This window comes from Pezoporus wallicus, unplaced genomic scaffold, assembly GCF_028554395.1.
Source record: "Pezoporus wallicus isolate ANWC-B61680 ecotype Strahan unplaced genomic scaffold, APGP_CSIRO_Pwel_v1 contig_6658, whole genome shotgun sequence".
NCBI classification, from domain to species: domain Eukaryota; kingdom Metazoa; phylum Chordata; class Aves; order Psittaciformes; family Psittacidae; genus Pezoporus; species Pezoporus wallicus.
Window position 1 is genome coordinate 3,924,694 of NW_026642312.1, and position 13,882 is coordinate 3,938,575.

Genomic DNA, 13,882 nt, shown 5'->3' on the forward strand with positions numbered 1-13,882 from the left:
TTGGTCTCAAATATATCTTTATTTATTTTTAAAGTTGTCAATTCAGCCAGGCAGGAGGAGCAACAGAAGGAACAGCTTTGACTTGCCCCCCTTTGGATTAAACCCTTTGTCAGTTATAGTGCTTCTCAAATCTTTATTTAGTTGTTGTTTAGTCATAAGGTGCAGTAGTTAGGTTATAAATACTATACCGCTTCTTTCTGCTTAGGTTGTGGAGTTTTTCACTGGTTAGGGGACAGGTTTGGGTTTTTCTGTTTTGTCACTGTGCTCTGATGCTACAGCTGCAGATTAATTGAAGATCATGCTGTTAAATCACACAGTATGGAGTTCTGGCTATAGGACATAATGTTTTCAAGGAAATTAGAAGGAAAAATTATTCCTACCATTGCTTATCAGTTTGGTAAAGTTATGATAATAGACCTGCATTCCTAAGTGACATCCACTTGATAACACTGCTTTGGGAGAGAGAATTACAGGAAACAAGTAGGGAACAAATCTTCAGTACAAAGTAAATTGAGCAGAAAATACCTTAGTGATCTACATAGTGAATAACAAATCACCTCAAAGCAATGCCAACTCATAATCCCATTTCATTCAACAGATCCAGGATGTCTGATACAGCCTTATCTGTGTTATATCATTGCATATATGTTTTTAGCTGATTCTTTTTGCAGGTACAGTGTCATCTTCTCTGAGAAGTATTTTTAATTTTACTTGCTATGAAAATTTTGGCAGGAGTATAATAGAAGACACTGTTTTCAACTTCACTGGTATCCAGTGGTCGTTGTAAAGCTGTGGACAAAGAGCAATGAGAGAGGAAGGGAAGTGGCAGGAGGTGAAAAACCTGCCGAGCCACATTTGTAATCTGTGAGCAATATCCCACTTATAGTGGAGAAGCCTTTCTCCAAATATATATTCATAGCTTCAAAGTATTAAGTCCATGGTTGAGTTACATCGAGGAACTGTACCTATCTGAAAGCACCTGAGATTTCACTATTGCTCAGAATAGAAACCTTTTAAAATGGCTGGTATCCACAACCTCCTTCTTGTGTGACACAAGCAGGAGGATACCTCCAGAAGCTTGTGTTTTGTTCTCTACATTTTCCAATTCTTCCATTTTCCTTTTTCGATAGAAGATTGACTTGGAGCGTGCCTGAATGCTTCTCAGATGTCCCTTGACACTTGCTACCTACTGAAAAAGAAGTGTGATTATAAAATCTTGGTCAGGGAAGTACATACCCTGTAAATCTCATCTGCCACTATGGAGAAAATGCAGTGTCTGCTGTGTGCCAGAAACTGTGTATTTATGATCTATTTACCGTACAGGTGTAGTCTCAGGTTAAAGCCTCATCACATCAGGCTTTAGTGATGCAGGACTGTGTTCATTTTATTTACTTCAGTGTTGTGTCAAAATACAGGTTGTCATTCATGAAATCAGAAGGAATTCAAACACCTTTCGTAAATCTTTTGATAAATCTTTGCTGAATAAAACCATAATGCTGTGCCAGGGGTAACTAGCCAGTAATGTCTTCAAGATGAATAATGCTTTTGTGTTAAAGGATCATTTTTTCTGCAGCATTATATTTAAAGGCACTTTTTAAAAACTCACCAGCCCATTATTTTTTGGTTGGTTGGTTGGTTTGTTTCTCAAACAGTAATTTTTTTTTTTTTTTTTTTTTTAATATAAAACTGTCTCCTTTTAGAGGTAGTCTGTTCTATAATTTCAGCAGTTGGTGTTTAAGGTTGGAGTTTTTAAAAGTACAGCAAGTGTTCAATAAAGTTTGGGTTTACTCTAATGGGTCCTGCAACTTTCAAACTATCATTTGCAGAAGTTAGGTTAATGGTTAAGGTGCATGTATCACATGGTCTGGCAATGCAGTGCGAAAGTGTTTAACTTAATAGTAAAGTAACTCTCTACTCCAGAGTGGAAACTGTTAATTAAAATAGCTGAAGCTTAGTAAGCTGTTCTAAAAAATACCAGTTATTATCCTTTCAGTTACTTAGGATTATAGGGTATTAAATAGGGAGAAGTCAAAATCTGAGTAAGACATCCATGTGCTTGATGGCTGTAGCATGAGCCAGTGCAGGCTGTTAATCTGTTACTGTCTCATAATACATTCTTTTAATAATGATTGTGACTTTTGTCCATGTGTTCTATGTTGGCCAGCTGGACAGGAAACTTTAAACAGAGGGGTTTCAAGAGAAGGTGAATTTGGAATGAAAACAGAAATTTAGTTGCAGTATGCTGGTCTGTGTGCAGTTGTATGGTCTGTGATCAGGTTTTATAATCATTATGGTCCTTATGTCCCACACGTACAATGTCAAGTATACAAGGAAGAGGAAGGTGATGTGCATATATTGTATAGTGCCATTGCTCAGAGATTAATTTTATCTCTAGTGAGGAAACTGGTGTAATGAAATTCTGAGAGGGCAGTGGATTTTAAGGACCTTGACAGTTGTTACTTTCCCTGTTTAATGCTCATGTAACACAAGTCAACTGCATGTTCTCCCCAGATTGGGGGTTGCAACTGAAGAGAAAGGAGACAATCTGAGAAAAGATCTTGGCATAACACCTTTAGCAACTGAAGTTGGCATCCAATTATCACATTATGTGGACACACCTTTTTCTTTTGTGAAGAGCAGCATCACTGAAACATGCTACAAGCTGAGTCTGAGAATGGAAGTTGCATATATTAGTGGAGATTAGAATCTGGCAGACTTAAAATGCAGTCAGTTCCTGGAGGTGGAAAGAAGTGGTATATTTTTTAACACTGAACGCTTGAAAAACATGACTTCTGCCCTGTTCGGTTGTAAAGAAGAAAGGAAGTCGCTTTTGTCTTGAGTCAAGAGAGCTGGGAATCTGAAATAATTGCAAATATATAGTTGCTTGGGGAATCCTAATATCTACATAAAACCTTAGTGTTCCCTCAGACTACCTGTATTTCAAAACTATGATTTAGCTATATATGCTTTTGAGATAAAGGCTGTATTACCAGGATGGACACCCCATAACTTTGGCAACTGATGGTGAGGGGAAAGAAGAATGTAGAATTTAAGAAAGTTGTGGGTGCAGGGTTGTGAGGTTGGGCATAGCAGTGAAGCCTTGTAACAGACCTGGCTGTGGAAGAGACTGTGTTCAGATTTTGGTTTCGGGTTTCACGGAAGTTTCATCAAGCAGAGCTGCAGATAAACCTTAATTGGAACTTGTTCATCTCAGTCATCTATTGAACTGAAATACAAATTTCTAAAACACAAACTCTGTCACCATTGCTTCTCACTGAATCACTTGTCTACCTATTTCTTAATTAAAATTTACTTTAGAGGTACAAAAATCCTTATTGATTACTTTATTCATAACGTATGTATTAGCTTCTGTTACTAACCCTAATGGAACTAGGTAATTTCAGATCGATTCCAGCTAATTGCATACTTAAACTCATAAGTAAAGTAATTACTAGCAAAGAAATGCCAAGTCTAAATTGGTGATTAAGAAAATTATTCCATATGCTGAGGGTTAGGCAGTGGCAGTTACATGTCTTCCCCCGATGGAACTGTTCAATAAAAGGAAAAAAAGGTATGTATTTTAAACAAGAAATACGCATAACAAGGAAACTTAGACACAGACAATGTGAGAATGCGCAAACTGAAGTAGAACAATATAGACACAAGGAGCCTTCAAAGTGACCAGATTGCTTTGTAGACAGAAGAATAGCTCAGAAACTGAGGAAGCAGCATTTTTTCTACTGATTCTTTCTGCATTATGAAAATGCATCATTTTCTAAGCAAAGGAACATTCAGCCTTATTGTAACAATTAGCATCAGATCTAATGAACGCTCTTAGAAAATCAAAATGAAAGCATACATCAGTGCAGTAGCATCTTTGAAGACTGAAGAACCAAAGATTTTCAGGTTGTGCATCGGAAGAGGATTTATTGAACATAACAATATGCAGAGCACAAGTGATATTTTGATTTCCATGAAGCAAGGAGCTGTTCTCCGCAGAACAGTGGCATGTAAATACATCAATGATCATGAGATGATTTTAAGATCTTTTTGAAAGAATCAAATAGCAAATGGGTAATGATTCGTTCCTGAGGCACACAAGTGCTTTCACTATGTATATGGTCTTCATTAGGCTTAGTGTTCTGCAGCTGCTGGAGGTGTGAATGAGCTTGTTAACTAATTGATTTGCCATACTGGGCTGTTGAAGGTACTGAGCTGAGCGTGGTGGAGCTGACTTGAGGGAAGGAGGTTGTAGCTCCCTCAACATACGCAAAATATGAACCTTTGGAAGAAGCTGGAGCCAACAGAAAGAATTAGGGGGAGCAAGAGTAGCTGAGTGAGAGAGGGAGAGGACATAGAGATAACAGGGAAAGAGGCTTTTCCAAATAGCTGTGTAGAGTTTGATGCGATCCTGGAAGCCCTAAAAGGCTGGCTGGACAGGGAAGAGCCCATCCTGTGAGGAGCAAAGGAAGATTTACTGACAGGTTCTTTTTATTTCCCTCTGGCTCAGAATCTGGACACTGGATTTTTGATTGCAACTATATAGGATAAAATAAAGAGTATGGAGAAGTAAGGAAGGAGAAAGTGGAAAATGAGGAAAAGGAAGTTGTAGTGCTTTTGACTGCATTTTTTCCTGTTTTGACAAGACCTTAGGTAGCAAAGTTGTCAAGCTACAGAGGACTTCTGTGGTGTTGATATTTGCATAATATCCTAGATTTTAAATCTAAATGACAGCCTAGTATCTTGAAATCATTCAGTGTTTGAGGTTTTTCGTTCTGCTCTCAATTTTCATGTTTAAAATATGAAATTCCTTGTGCATGTGTACTTTGAACAGAGGAATGATAGTGCCTTCCTAAAATCATGACATAGAGATAATTGTTAATATCAATTATGGTTTGGGCTTGGTCTTTTCCCCTTTTGGTAAACATTTTCACGTTTCCCCAGTCATATATTTCTCCAAAATATTACACTTCCAATGTGGGAAAGTGCTGCTAAAAGAAAGTGACTGTTAAGAAAACTTACTATATAATATATGTATTATCATACATCTTGAACAGTGTTAAATTTGACTGCATGTGCTTGTTACTTTGGATTGCTGATTTACTCCTAGCTTGATTATAAGCTATTTTGTTAAACTGCTGTTGCAAAAAAGCTGGTGCATGCTCTAAAACACTCACTTAAATTTAGAGATAAAAAGTGCTGTATCCCCAGACTTGATGAATTCTGTTTCCTACTTGACAGAGAATGCATAGTGTTATTTTTGTGGTGTATTAGATGGGAAAGGTATTTGTTTTATAAATCTTCCTATATATTTGCTGCCAGCAGAAGCAAATCTGCATCATCTTATGATATTATAATCTATGCACTCACAAAGGGATGGTGAACATACATTGCGTTAAAAGAACAACTTAGTGGGATCCAATTTGCAACTTTCACCCCAGATTAAGAATCAACTGCAGATGCAAAATCAGTGAAGAAAAAAAAACATAATAAAAAAAAGTAAGGAATTGTGGAATCTGTATGAAAGGCACAAGGAGAAAGTTAACACTGGAGCTGAATGTCTAATATAGAATCATAAGAGGAAAATTTTATAAGGTAATACCCACAAATGAAACAGCAGCACCAGCAAAGTAATTTTTGGCAAGAAAGTGTAGCAACATAAGTCTCATAAATGAGTTGATCTGTTCTGAAGGTCTTATCTTAAACGTATGTTAAAAGGGCAAAATGCCCCCTGACTTACACAAAGTCTGAACAACTTAGCAGTTCTTGTGTGAATCTGATCTCCCTAAAATACTGAGCTATGGTGCAGTAGTATTCCTGCCTAAATCAGCGTGTTCTTTCCTTTAGGGTTTTGTTGGTTGTTTCTAGAGATGTTACAGATTTGAAAAGAAGATACAAAATCTGAATTTCTGAGTACCTCATCATGAGTCTGTGAGCGTATTTAGTGATACACCTAAATTTTCAGCATTAATCTAAAAGTTGCTCTGTCTTCGTTAATACTATGCAAAAGCTGTAGGAAAGTATAAAGGCTGCTTTTTCCATATGCTATTTCTGCAATCAAGATAGCCATAATCAGGGCATATGTCAGGTCTTTGGACCTGATGGTCCAAAAGAGTTTTCATTATAGTTAGCAGGGGCTTTTCTTTCTCTTTGATTTATAAGAACTCGAGAGACTTAACTGACATAAACCGCTGATTTCCATCTAAGTTTTTAAAAAGTGTGGCAGCAGTCACTATTAAAAGCAACACTGTCATGGATGGTCACTTTGATAAAGCAAGACACAGGATAAGTACAGTTTTGAGGCCTTTGTTTATTTGATTTTAATCTTGATCAGTTTGGGAGCTTTTGAAGACCAGAAGCAGGTCTAGACTTGTGGACACCTTTTTCTCTAAGCTTGTTAAATCAGCAGTGAGTCAAGAAATCCACAAAACTTGACCTGCTCCTTCACAGTCTGGTTGACTTTTGGTTTTGCCTTTATGCACAGGCAGAATAGACCCCGGGCAACAGGGGGTGGTGCCTGGTTCTGGGAGAGGTGAAAGCAATCTATTTCTCCAGAAACCACTTCTGTTACAACTCCTTCCCACCCCTCTTCCTTTGCTGGGACAGAACCTTGATCCTTGTCAAAAGTAGTGTTGTGTCTTACCCATGCTGAGCTGACTCTAGGCAAGTTGTAGCTGCCTTGAACTTAAGAGGAGAGTCGAATATGGAAGTTAGAGAAAAGGATAAGTGTCTTCGAGATAAAAACGCATAGAAAGGTTGCATGGCCATCTACAAACTTTGCTGGTACATGAATACTTTCTGGTCCACTCCGGCTGTGTGCTTTTTGGATACCCCTGTGCTCACTAGAAGTTTTAATTTTGCTGGGTGAGGCAAATGGTCTTCTGAATGTATTTATTTTAATAGATGTCTAATAATCTCTATGGTTTGCTGTTCCAATAGCTAAATAGAAGGGAGATCTCAAGAGACAGTTTGGCATAGTGAGAAGAGTCACACTTCATTCAGTAAGTCTGGCTGCCAGAAGGACTCGTTTGAGCAAGTAGCATATTGGCAGGAGATGGATTTGCTTCAGTTTTACATTAAAATTACTGTGTGCAAATGTCTGCTAAAGCTTGACCCTTTTACAGTTCATGAAGGTGACTGTTGTCAAGTTGGATGTAGAAGCTACTCTAAAGCTTTTTGTTTTGGTTTTAATTGATCTGGGTAACACTGGCCAAGCAAGCTTATTTGTGAATGTTTAAGTTGTAGATTTGTCTCATTCTCATATTCTGGCTATGGCACTTCTGTGCTCATTGTGATAAAATTAAAAAGGAAGTAACAGTCTGCTAGAAAGATAATTTGAGAAGCGAATCAGAGTGACTCGAAAAAGCATGTAGGTGTTAGGGTGACAGCTAGTTTCAGTTCATATAAATACTTATTTTGATAAGAAGGCAAAGGAGAGAATAAAAAAGTTTTCAAATCATTTTTAAACAAACACTGTTCCCATTGAACTGTCTTGAAAAGGAGAGAAAGGGAAAAGATGGCAATCTACATTACAATGAAGTTTTTGTTTTCAGCAGTATTAGTGTTGTAGGGTCTTTTGCAGTCCCCCCTATAATGTGTCAAAAGTTAGGAGCATACTCTGTGAAGTGACAGCACCTAAGAGTATGCTATATCAGTATGCAATTACATTTTTGCTTTTTCATTTGAAAATATTTCCAGTATTTTCTCTAATTTGTTTTTTTACTCTTTTTCTCACAAGGCACCAAATTTGGGTTTGAACTGTGTGTATTCTCTGTTAAAATGTGATGTTTTCCTTGTGTCTTCCTAACACTGGATTTAGCATGATTTGTGCATGGGATGTTTCCGTATGCTAATGTTATTGTATTTTAGCTGATGTATTTTTATGTAAAGGCCTGTATGTGTCTTATTACTCATTTCTCAAGGAAATATACTAGCAATTAAACAAGAGCAATACTTGTAAAATGTTGCTATATATATAAAAGTTAATACAATCATAGACTGGATTGGGTTGGAAGGGACCTTAAAGATCATCTGGTTCAAACCTCCCTGCCATGGGCAGGGACACCTTCCACAAGACAAGTTTGCTCAAAGCCCCATCCAGCCTGTCTTGAACACTTTCAGGGCAATAGATAAGTGAGTGATCTTACTTATCTGTGTTTGTAAGACATCTGTAAGATGATACTTCTATTGTAAAATTACATACTTCAGAACCCTAATAAAAAAAAATAAGCAAAGATTTGATACAAATTTAAGATTTCCAGGTGTTGAAACTTTGACAAGTACTAAATCGATCAAAACTGCTGTAATTACATTTAAAGCTCACTGTAATTCATTTGCTGACTTTGAGAGTAACTTTGAGATAAAATACTTAAAGTCACTGTCATGGACCTATAATATATTAAATATTTTCTTAAAATGGAAATGTGCATGTTAATGAGAAATGAGTGGGAAATCTATATATGCAAACCTGTCTCTTGAATATGCGGTTTTGCCTACAGATTAGTATGTGAATTTGACCAAAGTAAAAATAGTCACGGACCTGAGCCCACTTCTCATGGCAAAAGTACTCGTCTTGGGACAAGGGGAAATGGGAGCCACCATCAGTTCATGTGCCACTTCAAACAGTCTGAATTTCCTTCTGAGCAGAACCAGTACTTAACTTGTATTTGTTTCCAGGATAAAGATCATGTGGCTATTGGTCCTGTGGCCTGTACAGTGATAATCCATTTGCTATTAACTGGACTTGGTTAAAAAATATTGCATGTTTAATAAGAATCATAAAGCAGACTGGATCTGCAGTACATGGTGCTGCAACAGAAAGATAATGGGCTACAAGAGAGATTAGTAAGGTTTTTGAGTTGCAAAAGCGTTAAGTCAGTTTAAATCTATTGGTTTAGCCATTCAGAACTGCTAATGCATTAATCTTGAGCTGTGGTATGTGAGCACAGCCATTGCTGGCATGCATTAAGACATCTGCTTGTGCTTATCTCTTTTTCAAACTAAGTTAGCAGTAGCACTTCCCTAAGCCTTACTTAAGATGAAATATGCAGAAGATGGGTCAATGAGGCATACGCAGCCACTCTTAGTAGCAGCTGTCTGGTTTTACCTGCTTTATGCATACCAGGACTACAAATCTGGGACGTCTGTGGCTGCCTATTTCTTCTCCTATGGAGCCACTCATCTCAGTTTGGACTCTGTTGGGGCATCTGACTGACCTCCACCCCTGTAAGAACTGCAAAAGCCTCACTCAGTGGTGGTTTTGAGTCTTAGCTTGACTGTTCCTATGCTGCTTCTGCACTTCTTTCATTTCAGGTTAGTAGAGTTAAAACTCCTAGAGAAAAGCACTGCTACAGTCTGCTTAACTGGTGTAAAGGTCTTCTAGTCCAGAAGCAGCATGTCATTTAGAAATTCGTTTAACGATTATTTACTTCAGTGGTTTTGAAAATTACAATGTTGCTTGTTCTTTTTTTTTCCTCATTTTCTTTTTTTTTTTTGAACCCCTGTTTTATATGTGTGTGTTTTGGTTTTTTTCTCCTCTGCCTAGACCTGGTTAACCATTTCTGTGAACAGGTCCTCAATTTTTTACTTTGTCCCTACTTTCCTGTCGTAGCCCCATCTTCCCCTGGTGTCGACTCCGTACCCTTACAGCGCACAGGCAGTCAACACGGCACACAGAACGCAACAGCGACCTTCCAGAGGGCCAGCTATGCAGCCGGCCCAGCCTCCAATTACGCAGACCCCTACCGACAGCTGCAGTATTGTCCTTCTGTTGAATCACCATACAGCAAATCTGGGCCAGCCATCCCACCTGAAGGGACCTTGGCTAGGTCACCTTCCATTGATAGCATTCAGAAAGATCCCAGGTGGGTGAAACCTTCATTGTCTACTACTGTTTCTTGCTTGTGAAGAGGTTTTTAATTCTGATTTGCTTTGTGTATTTCTGCTGTTGAATATGAAAAAAAAAACAACCCTGTGACAGAATGTGAAAGATTTCATTTGCGTAACAGCTTTGTCCTAATGCTTTCCCTTGGAAGGCTCTCACGAGCTCTTCTGTGAAATGAAATGATAGGTATGCTCTAGAATGTGCGTGTTTAGCCTGCTTTCAGTAGCACCACCCTTCAAAAGCTTAAGAAAAGTAATTTTCTGTGAAAATGGGAGTGGTATGACTCTTGACTTTAACCATTGTGGATTGGATTTTCAAGTTGCTTCGTGGGCAGAAGTTGTAAGAGTTCTTGGTTTGTCTGCAGTTAATATTCATAAAAGCGGCAGAAAGGGATATTCTGGTATTGGGCAATGAGACTGAGCAAAGTGAAAGCCTGATCATGTAATCAGGCTTCTGCTTCACCCTGTGTGTTGTGCAGGCTTCCAATGCCAGTACATGGTAACAGAATGTGTATGTTACAGCTTTGTGGAAATGGTTGTTAATGTGCGTGCTTTTGAAATATATAGTGCAACTTTTAATGTTGCTGTGAGGCATGACCTTCCTCAAATACCATGGGAAGGTGCAAGGAAAAAACTCCTAGCAGGCAGATTAATTAGAGAGTTTTCTTCGACTTCTATGATAATGCATTTAGTGGTTTTTGTTCTGTTTTCTAATGGAAAATAAAATAAGTCTCTTTGGTGACTTTTAATTAAACTTGTGGAAAGTGTTAATTTACACAAGGTTTTTCTGTGCTAGATAATGTGGTTTGTTTTTTTTTTTTATATTGTTACTTTTTACTTCTTTTTCTAAACGTAATGTAGCAATAGGAGAGCCCAGAAATTTGCCACCAACAAAATTGCTGGAAATGTTCAAGCAATAGTTTGAAAAGACTTCTTTGCCTGCATTAAAGAAAACCCAAACATTCACAACCTGATCTCTCTGCTTGTTTAGCATTGTAGCGGTCCTCTCTGTCTGTCCACCTGGGAACACAACAGCTAAATTTTATGGTGCATCAGAAACACGCTGCATGCAGCTGCTTATGGCATTACAGAGTTTTACTTGTTGAGAAAACTTGTCTTCAACTTTCCCCCTCCCTTAGGTTTTTCTCCAGAAATTTGAAAAATATAAATTAAAATCCTACCCTTCCTGCCCCTGCCCCAGAGCAAACGTTGGTAACCTGAGGGAAACAAGTCTTTGTATGAAACCTTGGTATTTTGATAATATTGTATTCCAGAATATAAAAGCTCATATAGAAGGAGCTTTGCTCTGTCATTGTCTTGTGGTCAGATATAAAGAAAACTACATTAGGAGTGCAGTAAACCAGAGGAGAAAATGACTGTAATCTACATGAGATGTTTTTAGGAGAAGCATGATGATGTTGAAGGCACTATTCCGCTGAGACAGGGAAGACATATTTACAGTATCTCTACAGGTCCTAGACACAATATCTTTTTAGGGAGAGCCATCTCTGTTCAGTTGCAATCTATCACTTCAAAAGTGTTAAAAAATAGTTAGTACAGGATATGTAAAAGAAGGCTTCCTTTTTGCAAATTTTTCATTTGCTTGCTTTTTGCTTCTTTTTCAACCTGTGATATCATTTTTGCATTCATGAGTATTGATTTATGCAAGTAAAATAACTATAGCCCACCTAGGCAGTCTGGTTTGTGAATATCTGTGGCCTACAGCAGTTGTTGACCATGCAGCTATTGGAAAGACATTGAAAAACTGGAAGGAGTTTGATGAAAAGCAACAAAAGCAATCAGAAGACTTCCAACATCCTGATTTCTATGGAAAGGTTACAAAAACATAGATAAATGACAAGTGTGGAAAGGAGGTGACAGAAGATTTTCCAGATGTTTGGAAAAATATTATGGAAAGACGGGAATTATTTAGGGTAGCAAATGAGAGGTATAATTAGGAAAAGGAAAACATGGCCCAAATACAAAAGACTTTCAATGGCTGTATTAACTTGCACTGATTCCTCAAAGGGTTACAATTTATACCTTCCACAGCAAGAAAAAAATGAACATGTTGGTCAGCAGATGGACTTTGTCAACTGATAAGGTTTGAGTTTCCTTACAGACCTACTGCTGCTTTGTTTGGCTGGTTGGTCGGGGTGTTTTGTGACTGACATGAATCATGGAGTGGAATGGCAGGCATCATTTTCAGACACTGAGCCTACCTGTTCAACCAGAGGTCCAAACAAAGGCTCACGGGAAGAGGAAAATCTGCAGGACAAAAGCATCCCAATTACAGGGGTTTGATTAGCATTTGCGATGTCCATCAGCTCAAGATGAGAAAGAGACATCCAGAAGAGAACATAGGCTTCCCAGTAAGTAATTAGCATGCCTAAAACCAAACATTATTTTCTGGACTCTTCATTTCAGGCGGAATTTCCATCTAAAGTCCCAGAAAATGGTTGGCAGGCACTGATGTAGTTGACAAATCTTTTCCATTGTTTTCACTATGTAGTTTGAACTGCTAGTACTCCAGTCTCACATACGTGTTCTGAACTGATATTTGGCAAATTAAATCTTAGCTCAACATCTGTTCTGCATCACTTAGCTGTCATAAAATGCAGTTTCGTGTTCATTAATTTAAAGCTTAGGACAAAAATTATTTTCATGAAGTTTCAAGCCATGTTTTATCAAGTTTGTCATAGGGGATAAATTTTAATTCACGCAAGTAGGCTGTTAGCTGATAGGAGCTCAGGTAACAGTAGTAAAAACTGTGTGCATCTTGTGGAGAGTCTCAGGCTTTCTTACTTAAAAAAGAAGTAAGCCTCTTATCACCTGTCAGAAATTAAACTTAAGTTCTTCAGATAGAAAACAGAAGAGTTCAGTATCAAAGATAATTTACAGAATGATTCTTCAGAGCATTCTTTTATGTTTAGTTCATGTCAAAAAAGGAAGAGAAATACACAGTGGGGCTGCAGTATATACTGGTCCATGCCATAATCTCTTATAAGAAAAAGTGGTGTAGTGAGAGGGGGAAAGACTGCAGTATTGGTTTTCTAGTTTTTGTCTTGCTTTTGGTTCCTGCTGAGCTGTGATTGAGAGACCTCATGAGTATTTTAAAGTATCTTAAAGGATCAGAAATACATGGTTATGTGATATTTTCCAGCCTTCTTTCATTTAGGAAAGATTAATCTGGCCCTTGGCACCAACGAATTACCTAAGGTTTGTCTGTTCCTAGACTTTAGGGGAAGTGGGGAACTTTAGGAATTGAAATGCTGGCATCCAATTGTCTGTCTGTGTGCCTTGCAGTTTTTGCTCCAAAATATGAACCTGGCAAATATATGTAAATTACCTATTTTTTTTTAATTAATCACACTTGCTGCATAACAGATGAAAAATATATAATTTTAACATTCTTTGGTCAAATACATACCAGTGAAGTTTTGCGGTAACATTGGTTTTGCTTGTTCGTGGGTCTGGTTTGATGGGTTGAGTCAATATGTTTCCTTCATTGTTTTGTGAGTTTTCTTCTTAGCTGTTTGTATTTTTACATCAATATACACACGCCTTCTCCTGTAAAGAAGCTGTCAAGAAGCTCAGTCAAGAGCAAGAATTACGTAGAATACACTCTATTAAGGCTGCCAAAATGAATTTCGGAGTTCAAATGCCAATTTTTATATTGTATATTGATCTACAGTTACAGTTTTACTTTATGGCATCCCCCTTGCCAATATGTGTTTCAGAACCTCTAAAGCTATTCAGGAGAAATGGGGTAATTTGGTGAATGAAGCTGTGCATTATTCATTATAGAGCAGAGCACAATAATGATTTGGTTCTTACTTAAGAAAAAAGCAACCAGATCAACCCCCCACACACACTAGTAGTAGAATCATATAGCAGCTTTACAAGAAAACCGAATTTTTTGAAAGTCACTATCTTGTAGTGGTTGTCACCTTCAGAACTTCCTAGGTATAGGTCAGCAGAGAGAGTTTTCCTGGTATTG

The 13,882-nt window shown here is 37.8% G+C and overlaps 1 protein-coding gene across 4 annotated transcripts in view; it reads left to right on the forward strand.

Moving 5' to 3' along the window:
- CTNND2 (catenin delta 2) overlaps positions 1-13,882 on the forward strand; it is a 645,018-nt gene that overhangs the window by 402,167 nt on the left and 228,969 nt on the right. For all 4 annotated transcript variants that reach the window (XM_057428749.1, XM_057428750.1, XM_057428752.1 and 1 more), the window contains one exon: positions 9,611-9,863. In XM_057428749.1, coding sequence (XP_057284732.1) covers positions 9,611-9,863 — 253 coding nt within the window. The remainder of the gene's footprint in view (positions 1-9,610; positions 9,864-13,882) is intronic.